We start from the raw sequence: 24,674 nt of genomic DNA on the forward strand, positions 1-24,674 counted from the left end.
AGTGTTCCATAAGCTCCCATTAAAGCCAGAATGCAAGCCCATCCAGCAAAAATTAAGACGGATGAGACCCGAAATGCTGTTGAAGATAAAAGAGGAAGTCAAAAAGCAGTTTGACGCTAGCTTCCTACAATCCTCCAAATATCCAGAATGGGTGGCTAACATAGTCTCGGTACCAAAGAAAGATGGAAAAGTACGAATGTGCATGGATTACCGCGACCTGAATCGAGCAAGCCCAAAAGATAATTTTCCTTGCCACATATTGACACGTTGGTGGACAACACGACAAAACATTCATTGTTTTCTTTCATGGACGGATTCTCGGGGTATAATCGGATCAAGATGGCCCCGAGGATATGGAGAAACTACCTTCATAACAATGTGGGGGGCGTTACGCTACAAGGTGATGCCATTCGGTTAAAGAATCTTTGGGGCAACATATCGAGGGCTATGGTAACGTTATTCCATGACATGATGCACAAAGAAATAGAGGTCTACGTCGGCGACATGATTGCTAAATCCAGGGAAGAAGAGCATGTGGTGAACCTCAAGAAGTTGTTCGAGAGGTGAGAAAGTTTCAGCTAAAGCTTAATCCACCAAATGTACATTCGGGGCTACCTCGGGAAAGTTGCTAGGCTTCATTGTCGATAAAAAGAGGTATTGAGGTTGATCCGGATAAAATAAAAGCCATCCAAGAATTACCACCTCCGCGCACGCAAAAGGAAGTTAGAGGATTTTAGGAGATTAAACTACATCGCCCGATTTATCGCTCAACTTACCAACCAATGCGACCCAATCTTTGGCTTCTTGAAAACATAACGGGAGAATGGAGCGAGGAATGCCGGTGGCCTTTGATAAGATAAAACAATATTTGTCTAGTCCTCCAGTGCTAGTACCGCCAACTCCTGGAAGACCTTTGATATTGTATTTGACTGTGTTCAAAATTTCAATGGGTTGCATACTGGGGCAACACGACGAGTCAGAAAAAAAGAAAAAGCGATCTACTACCTCAGCAAAAAGTTCACTGATTATGAGGCAAAGTATTAAATCCATTGAGAAATATTATTACATACGGTTTGGGTAGCTCGGAGACTTAGACAATACATGTTGTACCATACGATATGGTTGATTTCAAAGTTGGACCCGATAAAATACATGATGGAATCGCCGGCACTATCAGGAAGAATGGCGCGATGGCAGATTCTCCTCTCAGAATATGACATTGCTTATGTAAGTCAGAAGTCGATAAAAGGTAGCGCAATAGCTGATTTTCTAGCAACTCGAACAACAGAAGAATATGAGCCTTTAAGATTCGATTTCCCAGACGAAGACTTAATGTGCATCTCGAAATAGAATCCGGTCATCAAAGAGAGGTCATGGAAGATGTGCTTTGATGGTGCGTCGAATGCGTTAGGGCATGGAATTGGAGTAATCTGATATCACCAGACGGAATCATTATCCGTTCACCGCAAGTGAACTTCTTCGTACCAATAATATCGCAGAATATGAGGCCTGTATCATGGGGCTTCATGCAGCTATCGAGCGAAACATCGAGATCTTGGAGGTATACGGAGACTCAGCCCTAGTGATTTACCAAATCCATGGAGAATGGGAAGTGAGGGACTCAAAATTGATTAAGTCTGACAATTTAGTGGTTGGATTAATCAAGGAATTCAAAGAAATAACTTTTCATTACTTCCACGAGAAGAGAACCAATGGCGGATGCCTTAGCCACTTTGGCTTCAATGTTCAAAGCAAGTAAAGAAGCAGAAATAATGCCCCTCAAAATGAGCATATACGAGGTCCCTGCACACTGTTGTAGCATTGAGAAAGAGGCAGATGGACGACCATGGTTCTATGATATCTTAGAATATATCAAGAATCAAAGCTATCCCGAACAAGCGAATGAGAACGACAAAAGAACAATCAGAAGAATGGCAGTAGGATTTGTTCTTGATGGGGATATCATATATAAAAGGGGAAAGGATCAAGTACTTTTGAGATGCGTGGATGATGTCGAAGCCAGAAAGATACTTGAAGATGTCCATGAAGGAATCTGTGGGACACATGCCAATGGTTTCAGTATGGCCAGAAAGATTATGAGACTCGGTTACTACTGGTTGACGATGGAAAGCGACTGTATTAGTTTTGCCAGAAAATGCCACAAATGTCAAATCTATGGCGATAAAATTCATGTAGCCCCTTCGCCCCTTCACGTCATGACTTCTCCGTGGCCTTTTTCTATGTGGGGCATGGATGTTATAGGGCCAATTTCTCCAAAAGCATCAAATGGACATCGATTCATTTTTGTGGTTATCGATTACTTCACAAAATGGATAGAAGCTGCTTCATTTGCCAATGTGACGAGGACTGCAGTTTGCAAGTTCTTGAAAAAGGAAATCATTTGCCGGTATGGTTTGCCTGAAAGAATCATTTCAGATAATGCCACGAATCTGAACAATAAGATGATCAAAGAAATGTGCGAGCAGTTCCAAATAAAGCATCATAATTCCTCGCCTTATCGCCCAAAAATGAACGGGGCTGTTGAGGCAGCTAACAAGAACATCAAGAGGATCATTGGGAAAATGACTGAGACATATAAAGATTGGCACGAGAAACTTCCATTTGCTTTGTTTGCATATCGCACCTCTGTGCGAACATCTACGGGAGCAACTCCTTTCTCTCTAGTCTATGGAATGGAAGCTGTGCTACCTATCGAGGTTGAAATCCCCTCTCTGCGAGTATTGATGGAATCAAAGTTAGAAGAAGCAGAATGGATTCGAGCTCGATATGATCGATTGAACCTCATCGAAGAAAAAGCGTCTAAGGGCAATTTGTCACGGAAAATGTACCAAAGAGAATGATCATGACCCATGACAAGAAGGTATGACCAAGAGAATTCCATGAAGGAGAACTCGTCTTTGAGAAAAATTCTCCCAATACAAAAAGATCTGCGAGGAAATGGGCACCAAAGCTGGGAAAGACCGTGACGTCGTAAAGAAGGCATTCTCGGGAGGAGCTTTGATCCTTACCGAGATGGATGGGAAAGAGTTGTCGAATCCAAAGTGAACTCGGATCAAGTGAAGAAATATTATGCTTGAGATGAAAACCCGAAAAGGGCATCATAAAAAATAAAAAAAAAAAAGAAAAAAAAGAGGAAGGGATCAGAGCGAAAACCCGAAAAGGGCGCTTTGGTTAAACATAAAAGATTAGAATGAAAACCCAAGAGGGCGTTCTAATGGAACAAATATTCGGTTTACAAGGCAAGGCGTTCTAAACTGTACGACAAACAGTGAGACTGCAGTATTTGAAGCATCTCTGAAAGCTCGAAATCTTCTACGCAAGGAGCCAGACTCTAAAAGATTCTTGATTGAGGAACGTGAAGAGTTCATGTGTCAAATATCTAAAGCATTTGTATCCATTGAATACGATCTCTTCTTTGCACATTTGTACTATCATTAGTTAACTTTCTTTGTTTGCCACATTTGAAATAAAGGAATATGAGATATCATTTTTGTCCCTACCTGACCATTTTCATGCATATCATTATGTGTTTATTTACATGATAAATGGTGAAATGATATGCCCTAAACAAAAGAAAGGTTAAGCATTACCTGGATGAAAATTTAATAAGCGCAAGAGTCTCAAAGTAGGAACAAAGTTCAATTGGGGACAAAAGAGTGACATCTGAGGAACGTCGATTACTCGTGAAGCTTGAAGACATGTACATGGCGTAAAGAGGAAGTAAAGAGCCGAAGTAATGAATGCGGACCATCACAAGAATCGAGATGAAAAAGACATCTGACGAACATACTTAAAGAAGCTTTGCATAATCATATAGGCATAAAGGCATTTAAGACAAACATGTGCATAACATGATAGCATCATGCATGGTATATCTGGTACTCCAAAGAGCAAGAAATCGGAATGAGAGTCGCATTGAATCAAATGAAAAGACACTTGAATTCTACCAAATGATAGGTTTTGACATTTTAATGTTCAATTTACATCCTCCAATTTTGTTTTTTCCAAAAATCAACTCATATTGCGAGAAGTGAGTTGAGCCTCAGGGCACGCTGAGGTATTTTCAATTTCTGCTTTTTAATTCATGTTTTCCAAGAAAATCAGCTCATATTGCGAGAGGTGAGTTGAGCCTCAAGACACGTTGAGGTAATTTCAATTTATGTTTCAAAAATCAACTCATATTGCGAGAAGTGAGTTGAACCTCGGGGCACGTTGAGGTATTTTCAATTTCTGCTTTTTAATTCATGAAAATCAGCTCATATTGCAAGAGATGAGTTGAGCCTCAAGACACGTTGGGGTAATTTCAATTCATGTTTCAAAAATCAACTCATATTGCGAGAAGTGAGTTGAACCTTGGGGCACGCTGAGGTAATTTCAATTCCCATTAAATCTAAAATCGACTCATATTGCGAGAGGTGAGTTGAGCCTTGCGGCACGCTAAGGTATTTTCAAATTCTATCTTAAAGAGTCAATTCATATTACGAGAGGTGAGTTGAGTCTTTTAATTTCTATTTTCAATTTCTGTCTTTTTTGTTTTTTTCAAAGATCAACTCATATTGCGAGAGGTGAGTTGAGCCTTTAATTTTCGTTTTTCGAAATCTACTTTTCGAATTATTAACTCATGTTGCGAGAGGTGAGTTGAGCATTTTAATTTCTACGTTTCAAAAATCAACCCATATTGCGAGAAATGAGTTGAGCCTCAGTTCACTTGATGAGGTATTTTCAACTTTTGTTTTTGATGTCCGTTTTTAAAGAGTCAATTAATATTGCGGGAAATGAGTTGAACACAAGATCACACGCCAAGCAAAGACTAAAGATTGAAGCTGATGGAAAACACCAGATTTGGATACCTTGAAGTTGCAGTAGAGCTGATCGAGGATATCAGATCTTGCCTCGCTAGAGTTACAGAAGAGAAGATCACGAATCTCATCTAACTGAAGTGATAAAAGAGCAGATCGAAGACACAAATCTCATATCCTGGAAGTTACATTGGAGTAGATTGAAGTTACAAGGCATATGTCAAAAGATACAGTAGATTGAACCAAAGCTACAAGATACAGCGGACTGGAGGAAGATTATTACCAATGAAATCAAGACCCAGCAAGACCAGGCAAAATTGGCCTTTCACTTAGTCTTTGCTCTATTCCGTTACGATAATGAGCAAGAGAGGCGGTTATACTAGGCCAATTTCAGCCCAATCCATTTACAATTTAAAACCCCATTTACAAAACACTAAACCCTTAAAAACCCCTAACCCAATAAGCCCACTAAGCCTAAACAACTAAACCCGAAGCCCAACTACCCCAGTCCAATAATCCCACTCAGCACTCAGAAACCCTAATCCCACTTGCGCCGCACGCCCCTCTGACACTAGCCCATGCCACCATGTCGGTCACCACGCACTCCACAGCACCGGCCATACCCTGCAAAAACAACAGACAAGCAATAGGTAGCAAAAAATAATAATAAAAGTGTAACAAAATAGGCTATAAAAAGCCGAATGAAACACTGTAAAAGGGTTCCTTTTTTATCAATACAGACATATATTTCAAAAGCCAGTAGATAGAGCGAGAAAAACCAATCCAAACAGGTATCAACACAGAAAAAACGCACACCAAAGATCAGAGAATCGAAAGTGGTAAAGATCCTAAGTGATTTCATTTCGTTTTAGTTACTGTTTTTGATCTTTTTTGAGCACAAGCACCTTAAATAAACACTAACTAAACGAAAATACAGTACAAAAAAATATAAAAAAAAGGAATTTTTTTACCTTTTAAACCACCGCTTCATGGTGGCTTGCGCCATGCCCGCCGTGGGCTCGGTGACCGTCCGTGACCGGCCGATGACCGGTCTGGGCCGACCCTCTCTCTTCCCTCTCCCCTCTCCTTTTCCCTCTCCTTTTCTCTCTTTTTTTCCTTTCTCCCCACAAATGATTTTTTTTTGAATTTGGGCTTATTTATAGCCCTCAAAGCAGCGTCGTTTTGGGGCTGCATAAACCCAAAGCAGCGCCGTTTGAGCCTACCCGACCCGACCGACCCGATCCAAACCCACCAAGGATCGCGTGTTTTTTATCAATGGTTTATTTATGCGCGGTCATTCCGCTTTTCACCCTTTTGCAATTAAGTCATTTTTATTTATAAATTGGCCTTGAGCTTTGTCGCGATATTCAATTTAGTCCTCGCCAAGCGCAGTGTTTTAAAGGCTTGGGAAAATTACTCTTTCGGTCCCCCGCTATTTTACGTGTTCAAATTAGCTTTTTTATTTCTTTTTATTCTAAAACAGCCCCAAAACTTTGTTTCTTGTTCAATTTCAGTCCTTTTTCGTTTATTTTCATTTTTTTTTACATATTATTAATATTATTACTATTATTTTTATTAATATATTAATTATTTTCAAAGTACTATTACTACTAAAGATTACTATTTCTAGTTTTAGCATTATTATTAATATTAATATATGTATATTATATATGTATATATTCATACATTTATATATAATCTTGTTTTAATTACTTTATTTTAATATTACTATTATATTATATTCGTTTTCATAACTCATTATATTTCTAACATTATTATTATTAGTTGTTATTTATTTCTAATATGTATATATCATGTAAATGTTGTAATATTATATGTTTTTTTTTTTACGTACGTGATGTATATAAGTTCTTAATATTATATTTTATATATATTATTATATATTTTTAATATTATTAGTTATATTTTTCTTTCATACTATTATATATATATATATATGTATATATCTAATATTATATGGTATATTTCTAATACTATTATTTATATATATTTATATGTGTGTATGTATTTGTGTAATGTACAAAATAGTTTTATTATCATTTCTAAGGTATATACGTATTGTATATCGTTCTATATATATGTTATGTATATATCTTTAATATTACTAGTTATATATATATTTCTTATACATTTCCACGTACATATTCTCTTTTATATACCATGTATATATTATATTTTATTATATATTAGTACACATATTTTATTACACATATATATATACTTTTATATTAATATTATTTTAAGTATATCATATTATTCATTAGTGTACCTATTATTTTCACTATTGCCACTTATTAAATTATTTCAATATTATGTACTATTTGGTGTACATACATCTTTATTTATGATTATTAGTGTATAAATACATGTTTTTATATTCCTAATATATATCGTATATCGTTCATCTGTACTATATATATACATATACATATTTAATATTACTACACATATGTATCTTTTAGGCATTATATTTTTATCGTCATGTATATATATCGTACATTATATTTTTTGCATGTCATTTTATGTACATGTTATCTGCTATTATTATTGCTAAGTATATTTTGTATTTATTCATGATTTGTCTTTATTTCTTTTGCAAATGTCATTGTTATTGTTATTGAATGTTCTAGTATCCCATGTTGATATTTTTTATTCATAATATCATTATTCGCATCATTTGTTTATTTTAAATTCTTACTTTTGGAATCTTTTTCAAATTAATTTTAATACATAAGGCAACATGTCGGTTTAACACAATGTCGTTGATTTCATCGCTATGTTGGATGAACATCAATCGACTCGTGTTAAAACGGTATGTCCTTCTCGAAAATCCAAAGAATTGAAGATTTTTCATCTTTTTCGGATCTCGACTAAACGTTACATTGAACTCGTATTTTTGAAAATCTAGTCAACACATGTTTATGAGATACCAATTTTGGGCGTCGCGAGGGTGCTAATACCTTTCTCGCGCGTAACTGACTCCGAACCCCAATTTTTCTCTGGACTTTTGACGTAGACCTAAATTCGGCCCTCATTTTTGTACAATAATAAGTTTTCTTTTTCTAAAAACGGATGGTTTATTAGGTGCCCGGTCACACCTAGAAAAAAGATCGGTGGCGACTCCCGGTTTAATCTAAAATCAAATTTCAAATTCCAAGTTATAAATCGCCACAATTAGCGACCAACCGAAAGCTAAGCTAAATTTTTACGTCGCTACAAGATTTTAGAAATACCACAAGTTATACTCAGCATGCGGTTTTATTTTCCGTACGCATGTTAGGTACTTTTCAGCTTACCATTGACTCAACATCCAATAATGATCCCGAGCTTAAGTGTGGTGATGTTTTAAATTGTAATGGCATGTACCTAGGAAGTCTTTGGTTAATAGTTGGCTTGATAATGTGATGTTATTTTGGGTTGAAGTGAAATAATGATTACTTGTATATATGGTTGTGGTAGAAGTTAGGTTATGGTATGTGTTTTTAACTTAAAGCTTGATAGCCTAAGTATCTAAGTGTTAGTTCAATATTGGTAAAATTGGTATGGATGAAAGTCTTGAATGGATGATGCCTTGTTGATGTGTTTGAATATATAAAATGTGGTACCAATGAGGATACATTAGTTAGGCATTTAAGATGGTTGTTTTGGTATGATTTGAGCATTTTTAATTGTATTTTGAATAGGTTAAATGACTAGTGAATTGATTGTTTGGTTTCAATTCCTTAAAAACTTTATTCTCATGCTGCTGCCTAGTACCAGATTTTTATATAATCACAAACACTATACACACGTATTCCACAATTATATAGTATAATATTTAAAAAAAAAAACTTAAAATTACTATACTCTCATTCTACCAAATATTAATCCATATATTTATTGGGTAAACTATACAAATAGTCATCCAATTACATTCATGTTTCTGTTTTGATTACTCAACTTTAAAAAATTTCAATTTAGGTATTAACATTTGAATTCGTTCTTGTTTTGGTTATCCGCACGAGATTTTTTTAAATTGGTATAATAACAAATTTAGTCCTCAATAGTTACATATTGTTTCAATTTGATCCTTTTTAAATAATTCAATAAATTTAATCCTTTACATTTATAAATTCTCTCAACTAACGAGTCATTTTCTAAGCCAATTTCGATACCAATATGTTTATCTTGAAACTTTATTTCTTTTCTCTTTTTTTCATTAGTTTTCTTCTAAATATAATATTCTATAACTCTTTGATTTGATTGATAAAATCATTTAATTTTTAATAAGAAAAAATGTGAAATAATTAATTGAATTACCTATTCTTATATTAATAATAATTTGTTTTAATTTTATAGACTGATTAAGAGCTTATCATGTGTTTGTTATGAATATTTTATTATTAAGTAAATGCTCATCAAGATTAATATAAGTTTGATGTACTTTAGAACTCTAATATTCAGTAGAAGCGGGGTTTTATATCATTATACTTCTTATTCCCATAACTATAGACTTTGGATAAACATTCTAAATCATTCTCATTGATCAATAAAAATACGTTTTTCTTTTGCTCTCTTATTTCTCTTGCTTTTGCTCTCTCTATTATTTTATTTCATAACAATTTTCTATTTATTTTAAAATTTTAAATCCAAAATAAGCAATACGCATTACTAATAATCTGATTTTAGTGTAAAATTATTTACCAAGTTAATTAAAATTGAAATTATACGAATCGAGTGAAAATTTATTTTCAAAAATATTAAATTGTTTATAGAATTTTATTATCTATTATATTTTTAAAATTTGTATTTTTTTATTTTTAACGGTATTTAGTTAATTTTAACACTAACTTCTTAAAATATAAACAAAAATAGTTATGTACCGAATTGGATAATTTCAAATTTTCAAATTTTAGTCTTGATCAAATAGTAGTAGTTAATTCTACTATTAGTCTTGTATTATGCTTAAAATGTAAATTTAGTCCATGTTCTTCAATTGTATCGTTCTTAGTTCTTATATTTTTGAAATTTCAAAATTTTAATCCCGATGCAAATGATATTCATTAAATCTATTGATGAATTTTTTTTTTATGAGTAATATGATGAAATAGCATGCTGATATATACATGTGGTAGTATGTTAGCTACATCAAATTTTGAAAACAACAAAATTTAATTTAATGAGTTTAATAGTTATTATTTGGTTAAGACTAAAATTTGTAGAGAAATTAAAGGATGAAATTAAAATCCAAAAACTAAATTCACAATTTACATAATTAAAAAAAGAAAAACCGTGTAAAGTGAATTAAGGCCAAAAATTCACTTTCTCTCCCTCTCTGGATTAGTGATAGAAAAAGTGATGAATGAAAAAGAAAGAAAGAAAAAAAGGGGTTATAGTGTGACCAACAACTCAATTATAAGAAAACTGAAAAAGGCATTCGAAAAGCAAATTCAGTTTGGATCTGTGTTGTGTTGATGATCCGACCGCCAGACAATGGTGCCAATCTCACGCGCTATCCACGCCTTTACAGTTGGCAAATCGAATATAAATCTATGCCCAATAAGCAATTTATATAATAATAAGACATATTTGATGATTTACTTAGTATGTGGGTGAGATGCAAGGAGAATATACAAATCTTTTTAATTTTATTAGTTAGATCATCATTTCCTTATATTAATCTTTGATTTAATAGATATTATTTACAGAGTTAGTTATGCATAATAACATGATCTAAATATTTGATCAATTTTTTTACTTAAATCTTTAATATTAAAAAATACAAATACTAAACCATAAATATTTATTATTTGAATCCGCATATATATATATATATATTTCAAAAATTGATATTTACTCTCCATTAATTTTATAATAATTTAACTGTCAATAATTTTTATATTTGCTATAATAAATTAGCTTTTATACCAAAACATGTTAAGATAACACTTAAATAAATATTTAAAATTTTATATAGTGTATATGTTGACTGTAATTATATTCTCTAAATTTGATAAATTCAATTATCAAAACTATTAAAATTTATTACTTCAACATCTAAATAAATTTATGTACATTACAAATTACATATAAAATTCAATTTCAAAAAAAAAATGATGAGGTGTAATTTATTTAAAAACATTTTAAGAAAATTCTTAATGATACTTGAAAATAATACATGATTATCTAAATAGTATATATAACGTGTTTCATTTTTCATTTCTTTTTGATAGAATATAATATATTTAAAAGGCTATTTTAATCAATCACTTTTAACAATTTTAAGGTTGAGCCTTGTACATATATGAATCTGCTTTAATTTGCAGAATTCAATCCCATTACCTATTAAAAAAAAAAAAAGAAAAAAGAATTGTAAATGTTTACACTCTTTGTTCATGTAATGAATGGTTGACAACAAACGTTTAATTATAAACCTCAAAACTGATTGGTGCCCCCCACATTGTCTAATTATTCATGCACACCCTATACTCTTTTTATCTCCCTCTCCCTCTCTCTCTTTCTTTGCTTTCTTATTATAATGTTTATGGGATTTATTTCACATCCTATTTTACATTGGGAAGGTGACAACAATACCTCAGCTTCCGATTAGAGGCAAGTGCAGTTTTTAGTGCAACGTCAACTCTGGCGCCTTCCCGAAATATCAAGTCATACACCTGACACACGAACCTTGATAGTTCCTCTTCTTCATCGCCAAAACCTGTACAATGCTCCTCATTCTTCTCCATGTCACTATCCCAGTCACTCACCGGACTGATAGTTTCCACCTCAACCTCTTCATCTTCCGCATCTTCTTCACCAATCTCAAACTTCCCATTTTCCAGAACGTTATACTCTCCTGATATATTAACTGACACATCATGAGGCTCAGCTGCAGGGCATATAACAGCTTTGGCCCCCGAGTCTAGAAAGGCCTTGATCAAATTTGCATTGGGACCGTAAGTTCCCGTGCAGATTATGATCCTATCCCTCCAAGCTCCAACCTAGCATTATTCAACGAAGTATCAGCCACACAAAACCAAATCAACTTTTCATGCAGGAATTGCACTTCATGTAAATAAAATAAAACATGTTAACAAAGATTTTGGGTGTCACTGAAAGGGAGTGGGCTTGTTAAATATGATGACACCACAGCCCTAAGTTGACATGGAAAACATCAACAATGAATGCCATTTGGAGGTTTATACAAAATAGTATCCTTGTTGTCTTGGTAATGCATTTCTATTAATTCAAGATTGGAGTCAATGATTAGAGGTATTTGAAGTTATTCTTATGTTTGGCACAATCACCTAGATCAATAGAAGGTTAAGCAACTGAAACAAAGAAAATTAAACTAATCCTGTGAATGCAATATTGCCCTAAGAAGACAAGCAGCTCAGGTTAACCATCAAAGTGAAGAGTTAAAAACTGGGAGAAAAAATAAATCAGCCATAACATTCGTCAGGTATCATGTACTTTGATGCTCAAATCTGATAATCAAACGAGAGACACTACGTACCATCCAACGAACATCATCAGGTGTCAAGTGCAAAGAAGGGACTGTGCGGCGAAACATGTATGCCCCAATTTCAATATCATCTTCCATGACCTTTAAGAGTTGTCAAGAAAATAGAAATAGAAGTTCATTAGATTTGATAACATCAAACTAACAAAAAACAAACTGAAAGCAAATGACAGACGAATGCACACTTGGGTTTGGCGTCCAATATATCTATGGCCAATCTTTCCAACTTGGAAGTATGGTTTACAACGGACCAAATCAGCAATAGTTGTAATATTGGCAAAAGGTGATACACACTTTTGACGCTGGCTCTGTAACACCGACAACATGCTCAACTTAACGCTTTGTAGAAACTTATCAGCCAGTTCTCCAGGTTCAGCCACAACAAACACGTCATTTTGCCAACTAGAGAAAAGAAGCATCTAGCAGGTTAGCATGGGGCAAAAGATACACTCAAAAGTAATTAGGCAAAAGAAAGGATCATTTAGACCTTAAAACCGAACCAACAGAGTCATTTTGAAGGGCCAAATGTATAATGCCCACTTGTGGTAGATTCTGTAACTTCTCATGCAATGACCGTACAGGTAAAGAGAGCTGCCTGGGTGCAGAAGGGGATGTAGGGGGTGATATAGCTATCTTTACAGATTGTAATCCATCCAAGCTTAAAGGTGGGACTGTGTCAATTCGGCCAAGCCTCTGCAGGCCAGTATCAGTACTGAATAAAAGAGGGCTTGAAGGGAAACTTCCAGTGATCAGAGGAGAGGTAAATGGTGTTGGAAATGTTGTAGCTGGTAATGCCTTCGAAAGTCCAGATATATCATGCAAAAGAGATAATCTAATTCCATTTCGTGCACAAAATGACTCCAGTGCCCGAGCATGGTGCACAATTCTTCCTGAATCAGGACTATGCAAAGCTTCAACAAGTAGAACATTTCGCCTCCAGCCTAAAGAAGGGCTATTCTCATCTAGCAATGCAAAATAAATTAAAAAGATTCAGCAGAGCATCCAGAAAGCTAGAACACATGAAAATTATTGAAAAGGACTACTACCTGCATCTGATGCCTTTGCCTTGGCAAAATGTTGAGATTTCAAATTCTCTGTCCACTTCTCGTCATGTGCAAAGGGTAGAATAAGTCTTTCGCATGCATTCTTGAAGGACTCAGAATTGTTCTCGATGTAGTCCTTTACACAAGCTTCCAACTTCAGCCAAACTGTTGGATCAGTCTCATCAAGCTCCATGTCACAACGTTCATCAACTGCAAGGGCAACCATATAAAATAATGAAGACTTCCTAATTATTCCACTACAAAGATATTGCAAAAGGATGAATTCCTAGATGAAATTTAAAAGAAAAAATGGTTGGAAGAAGCAACTGATGGAGACATAAAACGGGGTTGAAACTTCCAACCCTCATCAAGGAACCAAGACTCAATACCTGGATTAAACCGAAAATATTGAATCTCAGGAAGCATAGGTACCAAAGTACTCAAAGCTTCCTCAGTTCGGTCCACAGAGCATGCACTCTCAATCAGAACTTGCCCAGTATCTAGATATCGCCAACCACCTTTTCGTGCCTACAACAGAATAATCCAGGGTATGATGTAATGGATCTTAAACCTCAATATGATCAGCTATTGAAAAGGTCAATAGAAAATTAAAAATCTCTAGATTTTTTCTCCAATTAGCCAAAATATCAGAACCACTTAGAAACATATTAAACTTGGAACATGATACAAAGCGCTTGTGGACTGTCCTGTTATTTTGCATGAATTTACAGAATGAGGATTTGCACTTCAAATGGTCATGGTACTAGGAATAGTTTTACGGTCAATTGAAACCAGAAACCACTTGGATGGGGACAAACACAAAATAAAGCAGTTACCTTTGTAGGCACAGAACCACAGCCAATTGAAACTATACAGTCAATTTTTGTATCTGGCCACAAAAGTTGTGCTTCTCTTATTGAGAAGATAGTTGGATTGTTTGCCACTATAGCACCATCTTGCCAGCGGTTTACATCTATATAAAAGGTAAAAATATAAAGGTTAAGTTCAAACATTCTTAATAAAATAGTTAACTTAAGCAAGCAGAAGAAAAATACCATCTGAGAAGTCATCAAGATAATATGGGGCAGCAGAAGAAGCTCTTATAGCTTGCCATATATGGTGTTTACAACTTCCAATAAAAGCACTTCGTTTGTAGCCAACTTGAGCACCTGTAGTTGGAGATCCTAGAGTGGTAATTCCAGCACTTTCTGATATCGAAAGAGGCACCTCGGGGGTTCCCACAGGATACTGCACATTAAGAAATTTATAAATGTATAAACTCACTCTTAGAGCTGCCAAGATATTACCAAAATAGATTATAACCCTATGTTTGGATTGGACTAAGGGGAGGGAAAGGAAAGTAGACTAAGGGAAAATGAGGACCTTTCCCCTGTTTGGATAAATATTTTTGTTTAAATAAGGGAAAGTACGGGAAATTGAGTATTCCTTGCTTTCCCTTGAAGTACAATTTTTGTTTACCCCAATTTGGAGAACAAGCTAGGGAAAGGAAAGTGAAAAAAAAGAAAGAAATATATAAAGTACCTATTTTATTATCTTCATGTTTTCATAAACTTAAAAAGGTTATAATTGGAAAAAATTATTATAGTAAATCCTTTCCTTTCCCCTCTTTAACCAAACAAAGATTGTTAAAATTCCTTTGCTTTCCTTTGCTTTACTAATTTAAGCTATCAAAACAAGATACACATGTATCTTTTCCTTTACTTTCCTTAACCTTTCTGTCTTTTGCTTTCCCTTTCCTTCCTTTCCTTTATTACTACTTATCCAAACATAGTGTAAATTGTTCTACATAAATCTACATGAGCAATAATACATGAACCCAATTAGAGTTCATATTGCATGATAGAGAACGGAAATCTTGACCACAAACCTGATAATTGCGGAATATAAAAGGCTGAGCTGGCATAACGCTCACCAAAGTAGACACTACAAAAACTTTCGGAATGTTTTTCACAGCAGATTCAATTAGTAGGTCACCATCCTCATCAGCACACATTTCCTTTAGCAACCTTTCAAACTGATCTGCACTGTGCTGCAATACTCTATGTTATACTATACAGTTAAAGCAAATAATACTTTGAAAAGTAAAACAGATAGGCCCATTTAAATTACTGATTTAAGTATAGCAAAACACCTTCAAAATGATGATAAGAACAATGCAAAAAGCAGATGTGATTGTGAAGTCTTATTGATTAAAGGAAATATATAGAATGAGCAACCCTTAATAAATTATAGTAAATCCTCTGAAAATATCTTGGAGAAACACAAAATTTCTCATTTGCTTGAGTTATACTTTCAAATAGTTTAATACCCCTTCATGCATAAATAGACATACATTTTCAACCACGTTGCTACTATTCTTCATTTTTCTTTAAGTATCCCAGTCAACCACATGGGCATGAAAATATAATCCTCCAAGGATCCACCAAATATATGGAAAAACATAAAAAAGAAATCTGACCATTTCCATATCCAACACTCACACCCCAGTCCAAGCAACATAGTTTTCAAGGAAAAGATGAAAGCAGCTCTAGCAGTATGAAAGACAGAAGCACAAGTTTGCATAAAAGAGAAATTCATACTTTAGATCCATGTACAACAACTCTGAAGCTCTGTGAAGAACTTTTATAAAGCATATCCAACTTCTCTCTCCAAGTTGCAGCTTCATTATCCTTTGGCACAGGTTCAGCGAAAACAAGTTTTCCTACAAAACAGCATAGAACTAGATAAATTAATTGAACCCTAAATTAAGTGCCCACAAATAGAACCTTTATACAGCACACTAACCAAGATTTTTGTATATTTCTTCACATTGGTCCAAGGTCAATAACTTAATACCAAGGGCAACAGCAAGCATTCCTCCAGTTGATGTCCCACAGATAAGGTCAAATAGCTCATGTATTCTCTTCCCAGTTCCCTTCTCAATTTCTTTAAGGATCTGCACAGTTGCAAGACCTTTCATGCCACCTCCATCCATTGACAGTATGCGTAGGCCTTGTTTTGGTATCTGTCTTCCTCTTATAGCCCGTCGCAAGTTTTCATTTTCTCCTACAGAATAACATAATCAGATGATCCAAGATCCAAATATTCTAAAAGAAAGTAAAAAATCAAATGGAAGAAATATACCAAGAATTGCTAAAGCACGAGCAGCAGCTTTATTCACACGTGGTTCAGGTCCAACAGTCAGTCTCATGAGAAGCTCCTTCAAGCTTTCAGAGGTCACAAGAATGCAACGATTCTCCAAACAGAAAGCCAAATTTCCAACAGCTAACAAAGCAAGCCTTTGCACCTGATTAAATATAAAGGTTTAATTATACATACATTTGATATAAGAATCATTTAGATCAGAATATTACCTCTGGGTTTTTATGGGCACAGAGTAATTTTAATGATCTCAAAACATCCTTGGTTAGCATCTTCTGAGCTACAATATCAGATCCAATGGCCAATGTGACCACAACTTGTAGCACAGAAACCAGTTCTACCGGGTCAGGAGACTTCATAACAGTTTCAATGGGTTGCATGATGTCACATTTCATCAACTGCATTGCTACGGAAACATCTCCACCAAGAGTTGATAGAGCGGAGCAGGCTTGTTCGACCTGACACAAGATACGAACCATAATGATACTGCATAAAATAAACATGTCTGATGTTATTCATGAAATGAAAGTATATGCAACGTACCACATGCCGGTCTTCACTACTTATCATACTTATGAGCTGTCTCACTGCATTCTCATCTTTACCAATAACTACACGATTCCCCTGGTCTTGTGTTATTATCTTGACCAGTGCAGAGGCTAGCAAAGGGTGATGACAAGAAGAAAAACGGAATATGAGAGAGAAAAAGGCACTCAGCTTGTGTCTAGATGCACCAAAGTAAGAGCTATTCTCCATCTGTAATACAACAAGAGAAGCAGTTTAAGCATAGATTTATTCATCGCACGAGCATACAAACAGCTAATTTTTGTAGCTTGTACCTCTATTTGCACATTCACTGATCTTAGATTTTCATCAGCCACAATCCTGATATTTGCAAGGGACAAATGGCGTAGCTTGTGTAAAGGCAAGATTTCAGGAAGGAATTCAAGTGGATTACCAAATAACCTAAGAATCTGCAACTCGGCCATAGCCCTGCAATCCAACTGGAGAAAAACATTAGACTAAAGGAAACTATATATCCACGAGCTTAAAAAAATATGTTGATTGTCAATAAAGTGACCTGAAGTCAAGAAGAGGCCGAACAAGTTTGTTATGTTCCAATGACAATTCCACTAGCCCAACGCACTGTCTCAGCTCTGCTGCTCATAAATTACCAACAGAAACATGGTAAAATGGATAAGTGAGAAAGCAATGGCCTAGTACTTGCAAAATCATGGGAATAAATGTTTTCCCTCCTTAATATGGGAAGTTACGAGCTTGATCAGGTAGTACATTAGGGAAGATAATTTAGATGTAAAACAAGATTTACTCTTACCAGGAACTGAAATAAGCATGTTGTTGTCAACCCTGAGTACTTTTAAGGTTTTTAGTTCACCAAGCTCAGGTGGTAACACAGAGAGCTTGTTGTTATCAAGGTATAGTTTCTCAAGAACAGGCAATTGAGTTAGCTTAACGGGCAGTGTCTGTATCAAAAAGTACACAACCAATGAGTGTTAAACTAACGGAGCAGAGGAAAGGAAACATGCCTAGTTTCTTCATAGAGCTCAATCCAAATTGTTAAAAAAAGGATCTAGTACAAGTTAAAATTAGCATAGGTCCATGCTTATACTTTCTCGCAATCCATCGCTCCACATTTCTCAATAAAATCACTTCAATAAAAAAAAAGAAGCATAAATATAGAATCAAGAAAAGCAAGGAAAAGAAGAAGAACGAAATTACCGTTAAACCACAACCACAAAGGCTAAGCAAAGTGACACTTCTCCAATGGTCACCGCAGGCAACCAGACCACTGTCACCAGAAGGAACCAAATTTGACCGTAGCAATCGAACCAATACTCCGACCCCATCACTCTGCTGACCTGAGCCGGCCGCCTTAGCCATCGTAACCGCCCGCAATGGCTCTCTCCTCTTCTCCACCTTCATCTCCACTCCCACTAATTTCTCTTCCGTCTCCCTCAATTCCACCGAAACCGTATCTTGCGGCTCCGGAAGCGCCACCATCAATTTGGATTGCAGCCTTATCGCCACCTGATCCTCGTCATCCCCCGCAACCCAATCCAGATCAATCCTAAACCCTAGCTCTTTCTGATCTTGCGGCGTTGAAGATTCCGGTGAAGACAAAGAGGAACTTACTGGAGATGTATGGTCTAGATCTTCCGCAGATTTTTCATAACCGTAGTTTAGAGACAAACGGAAGATCTCCGAAGGCCGTTTCCATCCTAGTCCCCAAGACATTGTGATCGGACGGTCAAAATGCGCGAGGAGAAGACTCCGATCACGATTCGACGGTTGATACGATGTTTCACATTTGAATTTTCTTCACATATAGAGAATTGCACACAAAAATGGCGACGACAAGAACGATAAAGTTCCTCCCTTTAGGATTAAGCTTCGGGAGGTTTGGAGAAATTAAGACAAGGAAAAATTGAAGCAGTATTATCTACGAGCTCTTTCTTTGACACAGTTTTCTTTGTCTATTCTTTTCCGTCGTCGGAGTCTTTTATTCTCGGTTTTAACATTTTATTCATCAAGATAGCCCCATGGAACGACGTCGTATTGTTGGCGGCTAATCAACCCAGTCCACGCTAACTGGTGCACTCTATTGTCATCGAAACGACGCCGTTAATGAGGAGATTTTTGGACAGGGTTATCACATGTGTGACATAACATTTCATTAATTCAATCCAAATCAGTGTAGGCACAATAATTCAAATTAAAATAACTTACATAAAAAATTATAATATTAAAGATGAGAATGAGATAATACAGTTTAAATTAGTATTAAATTTGAATTCAAGTTAAAAATATTATTCGTCAATCTTATTAGATATCTTAATATAATGAATATATGAAATTAATAAATCATAAAGTAAAAAATATGTATTTAATTTTATATACAATATTAAAAGATGAAGTAACATAATCTAAACCTGTGTGGGTATCTACATTAGAAAGAAAACCCACACATCATATTATCATATTTACATATAATGAGATTCGAAACTCAATCTTGAGATTGAGTCCTAGGAAATTTCTCTTTTTAGGCCCTTTCAAATATTAGCAATTCAATTTAAGCTTATTTAAATATGAAATTTTGAACTTTAGACCCCAAACATTTGTAAAATTATGTTGATCCAAATAGTAGTTGTAATATCTAAATCGGAATATTTTGCAAAATCAAATGTCAAATCAGCATTAAATTATTTCAGTAAGGGCCATACATAAAAGGCCAAGACTTGTGAGAATCTCAACAACCATAAAATGCACATTGCAAACACAAATCACTTGGTTTCAACATAGAAATTGTAAGCATGAATGTCAGCCTAAAAATCAACAGGAGTCATGTATCAATGATCGACAAGCCGGTCTCGAATTGCTTGCAACCGAAATCGGATCGACAATGTTGCTACTGGCTTATAAAGTATATTCATAACAAGTACAATAATGCTTTCGGAATGGATACCGTCATCATGAATTCAGCTTCTTTACGGCTTCTTTGAATGTTGCTCTTAAATCGGCCTTTACTCCATCATCAGCAAATATAAAATTGATAGCGATTTCAGCAAGCTGAAACATTTCAGTCTTTCCGAGACCTGGGAGAAAAAAAAAAAAGGGGGTAAAATCATCAAATTGCATAAAAATGATTTGGTTGTGCTAGTTATATTCCACTTACCGAACGAAGAGGAAGCAAGATTGTACTCCCTGGAAAGACTGGTAGAGAAAACCCCCGAATCATCCGTGCAGAGAACCAAAGGATGTTTTGCCTTGTATAGATCAACTGCATCACCATTTCACAAACCGATTCGTCTAAACATCAGGATGAAGAACAAAAAATGAAGAAGCAAAAACATGCTCAAATCCTTTGAGAGAAGCTGATTAGATATACTTGTAAACGTAATTTCTTAAAAGAGTTGAAAGACAAGCAGAAAAGCCTGACCGAAATGATGAATATCTATTGAAGATATTGTTTCCGTCCGGATATTGGATGTCAAACAAATCTCAACCTGCAAAACGATACAAAAGAGAGGAACAGACATTAATGAAACTTTATGAGAGGAAACATGATTTTCAACATCGAACAAATCACTTGAAATCAGTCAATCAAGTAAATTGTCTCGAAAGTCAGATATCAACCTACGTACTAAGGGATAAATATCTTACGGGGATTTTTGCTGATTTCAACTTTCTCCAGTTTTCCTCATCGAAGCAACAAGCATGACCAATCCTATGTGGAAAGAAGTCTATCATTGCTTTGATTTCCTCTTGGTTAGGTACCTACAAGCACTAAGATATGACAATAAACAAGTCGGTGTTATTTAAAATACCATAGCACACACTAGTTGCATGACAAGTTTGAGAAGTAGCAACAAAAACGCACCTCTCCACAGTGAAGAGTGATATAGAGACCCTTCTCCTTTGCAAATTTTAATGCAGGCAAGAATGTAGACCTATGTCGGATGCCAAGAAAATTAAGAATTATGATAGAATTATAGCCTTCAAAACACATGAACAAATAAGGGAAATATGAGTACCAATTGCCAACAATCGGGTTTCCGGAGAGATCAATGCCAACTACACCTAAATCCCTCATTTCCAGTGCAAGCTTAACCTAAAGAAATAAGGGAACTATAAGGACATTTATCGAACAAATAACAAGCTTTTTCCACAAACTGCAATCTTTAACATACAGTTTCCATGGCAGCTTCAGTGCTCTCACGACGATCAATGCTGAGAAGAAATCTTACATACATCTTCTTTCTCGTAGATCCATTAAATGTATTGGTCTTCAAACCAGCGGGAGAATAATCAACGTCAACCGAACTGACAGCTCTTAAACCCTCCATCACAGCGTCCATATACGAACGTTTGCTCATTCCTATGGAATCATTTCTCTGTACAATGTTTCCATTTATTCAAAACTGCATATAAAACGAACCACCACAAAACTAAAACATAGCAATGAAAGTACCTTAGGAGTGGTTCTAAGCTCTAGATATACAACATTCTCGGCAGCAAAATCTTCAATAACCTGTAGATCGAAAAATAGAAACAAATAACTAGAAGAATCAATACAGACAAAATCTTCGAGTGGAAAACTACATTACCTCTTTAGTAATCCTTGTAACAGTGGAGTGATCAGTAGTGAGAATGTGGATAAGGTCAAATAGCTTGAATACTTCGTGTAGCGTACGGTCGTCTGAATCGGAAAAAAGGAAATTTAGGAGCTCCTAAATACCAATCTTTAACATACAGAACACAAATACACAATATAATGAAACCCCATTTCCCTAAGATGTGCAAGGATTAATTAAATCAATCAAAATTTCCAATCTCAAAGTAGTCAAGCTCATGTTTTTTCTTGGGTTCTCAAGAATACAATGTGCAGTATTTCCTCTCTTGATCTTCAATGATTTTTAAGCAATGAAATAAAGGACTAAAGCATTAAAAAACATATACCTTTCATTATAACATTCTCCACATCTGAGAAAACAATGACACCCTTATCACCCAAAACTCTTGCAAGTTCACTGTCAACAACAATACATCTAAGTTAACCTTCATGATTAAGATTGGGGAGGGGGGGGACAATTGAAAGGTTAAAAAAAAGAGAGGGGGAAAAGGGATAAAAGTAAGCTCACAAGAGAGTAGAGTTCCTAACTGAACCATTGAGGTGAGCATGAAGTTCAACCTTTGGAACCGAAACACACCACTCCAGCTCTTCTCTGTTCATCTTTTGCCTGTCTGGATTTTCCGACCGGCTACGTTTCGCGGTGTGATAGATTGAGTTTTTGAGTACTTTGTCCTAACCAGACCAGATTAGTCAAACAACAAAACATAATAAATACTAAAAAAAACACACAAGCAGACAAAGAGAGGAAAGATAATTGTAAGATTGGGCCCTAAGAGAACAGAACCTGCGGTTTGTTAGGCTTCAACAAATGTCTGCTACCAGACTTTGGGCTCTGAGGACCGGAAATTAAGACCCAAATTTCTTGGCTAAAAGAGAATGGTTCTATGCAAGTCACTAAACGTGTCCATAAAAGCAAACCTTTGTTCACCTTTCACATTTGTGCCTATATCAATCTCGGGCTTTGACAGCCTAACACAATATTTGGCAGCTCATAGTTTAATTATTTGTTTTCAAAATTTAAAAGTTAAAATAAGTTAAAGTCTTTATACATTTCGTAAGTTTGAAATTTAGTCTTAGTCGTTCTACTTTTCAATTTTAAAAATTCAAGTCCAATTGTAACTATTGTTAAAATTCTTCTGTTAAATTCATTGGTGTGATATTTTCAATTTTTTTTTTAAAAAAATTCACTTTGTAGTAACATGACAAACAAATAGAAACGTTAATAATGCTTATGTGGATTTGTTTTCCTTAAAAACATCGATTCGAACTTGTCATAATAAATTTTTTTGTTGGAATAGTATTCTTATGAGAAAATTGACATTAGCATTGTAATTGAAATATTAGACAGTATTAACTATTTAGATTGACTAATGACACTATAAAAGTAGAGGGATCAAATTATGTAAAAAATTAAAGTATATCGATTCAATCTAAGTGTCAACATAGTATGGCGATCAAAATTGAAATTTGACCATTGATTTATAATGTCAATAAAGTAGAGGTGAGTAAAATCTTATTCGATTTGAAAAACTCGATAAAAAATTCAAATTTTGGATTAAATAATTCGAGTTAATTGAGTTATTTGAATCAACTCGAATAAAAAATCAAGATTTTTTGTTCAACTTGAATATGAATTACGAAAATCGAGTTATCTGAAAATCCGAATAAGAAAAGGCAAAACTACGCCATTCTGATAAATATTTACCTTTCCTAAAGTTAAAAGTCAAACCATTAAGTTAAAAGGCAAAACTACGTCGTTTTGACAAATGTTTACCTATTAAGTTAAAAGGCAAAACCATTATATTGTTTATGTAGTTAAATAATCTTATACTTTGTCAACTAGTTACATAATCGGTTCATGTAGACGCAACATTGAGTATAAATAATAGGATTCGTTAACTCGACTAGAAATTTTTTGACTCGATTCGATTCGAAAAAAATTCAAATTGAATCCGGTTGCTAAAATAAGATTTGTCAGCTCGACTAACTCGAAATTTTTTTACTCGATATGGCTTGACTCAATCGAATACTCACCCCTACAACAAAGACAAACACATGCATGATCCTTAAAGCATTCAAATTATATGTAACCATGTAATATTATAATAAAAAAGTTAACTATATTAATTATTTGGTTTAACTAATAACATTATAAAAATATAGAAACCAAATTATGTTATAATTTAAATTATAAAGATTAAATTAACATTTTCTTATAGTATAAAAGTTAAAAAAACCATATACCAAATGACGTTCCTTCTATTTATAGTTTTAAATTATTAAATTAATAAAATATTTTTCAATTATTATCTTAATTAATAAATAAATAAATTAGAGGCATAAACCAAATTCAACATTCTAAAAATGTAGTTAAGCTTCTACTTTTTTTCACTCAATTAAGTATTTAAAATTTTCAGAATATATCAAAAAATCTTTAAACTTTAAAAAATTAAATTCTTTTTTTTCACTCAATTGAGTATTTGAACTGTAGAAATGCATCTAAATACCCTTTAATCGTTAGCTTTAGTAGTTAAATGTTAATATTAATTGCTCTTAATTATTTCCAGTTAAAGTCAACCCTATAACACAATCACGACGTGACATGTGGCAAAAAATTATTAAAATATCAATAAAATTATAAAAATTATTAAATTTTAATTAAAAATATAAAAATATTTAAATTTCATTAAAAATTAGAAATTTTTATAGAAATTATAAAAATATAAAATTTTATAAAAATCATAAAAATATAAAATACATCAAAAGACCCTTTAACCATTAACTTTAAATGTACGGTCAATTTTTTTTAAAATTAAAGCTATCACGTGTCGCAAGACAACGTGAAATATAGCGAAAAATGATAAAAAATAAAAATCAATAAAAGTTATAGAAGAATTATAAAATGCTTCTTTTGGTACGATAATTTTATAATTTTTTATGAATTTTATATTTCTTTACATTTTTATAATTTTCTT

General features: G+C 34.3%; 2 protein-coding genes across 3 annotated transcripts; both read right to left on the reverse strand.

Moving 5' to 3' along the window:
* Window positions 1-11,076: 11,076 nt before the first annotated feature.
* LOC108486342 (phospholipase A I) lies at window positions 11,077-19,158 on the reverse strand. 2 transcript variants are annotated; one of them, XM_017790348.2, is made up of 18 exons: window positions 18,288-19,158; window positions 17,884-18,031; window positions 17,629-17,707; window positions 17,387-17,540; window positions 17,091-17,303; window positions 16,760-17,005; window positions 16,530-16,692; window positions 16,191-16,451; window positions 15,986-16,107; window positions 15,274-15,435; window positions 14,441-14,633; window positions 14,222-14,358; window positions 13,775-13,913; window positions 13,389-13,595; window positions 12,830-13,304; window positions 12,528-12,744; window positions 12,337-12,426; window positions 11,077-11,821 (listed from the first exon to the last, which is right to left on the reverse strand). In XM_017790348.2, the coding sequence occupies exons 1-18, from the start codon at window positions 18,801-18,803 to the stop codon at window positions 11,384-11,386; spliced, it is 3,960 nt and encodes a 1,319-aa protein (XP_017645837.1). In that variant the 5' UTR covers window positions 18,804-19,158; the 3' UTR covers window positions 11,077-11,383. The 2 variants fall into 2 exon arrangements, with proteins under 2 accessions (XP_017645837.1, XP_017645838.1); XM_017790349.2 differs by having other exon boundaries at window positions 17,629-17,704; window positions 18,288-19,131.
* Window positions 19,159-19,735: 577 nt separating this feature from the next.
* On the reverse strand, window positions 19,736-22,410 carry LOC108485408 (N6-mAMP deaminase). Its single transcript, XM_017789241.2, has 11 exons — window positions 22,208-22,410; window positions 22,026-22,096; window positions 21,674-21,765; window positions 21,538-21,597; window positions 21,257-21,460; window positions 21,101-21,177; window positions 20,947-21,016; window positions 20,730-20,843; window positions 20,506-20,572; window positions 20,242-20,346; window positions 19,736-20,161 (listed from the first exon to the last, which is right to left on the reverse strand). Exons 1-11 carry the CDS (start codon window positions 22,297-22,299, stop codon window positions 20,037-20,039), a joined length of 1,077 nt encoding a protein of 358 aa, XP_017644730.1. The 5' UTR covers window positions 22,300-22,410; the 3' UTR covers window positions 19,736-20,036.
* Between the last annotated feature and the right edge of the window lie 2,264 nt (window positions 22,411-24,674).

The sequence above is a fragment of the Gossypium arboreum genome, chromosome 6 (assembly GCF_025698485.1).
Source record: "Gossypium arboreum isolate Shixiya-1 chromosome 6, ASM2569848v2, whole genome shotgun sequence".
Lineage (NCBI taxonomy): Eukaryota > Viridiplantae > Streptophyta > Magnoliopsida > Malvales > Malvaceae > Gossypium > Gossypium arboreum.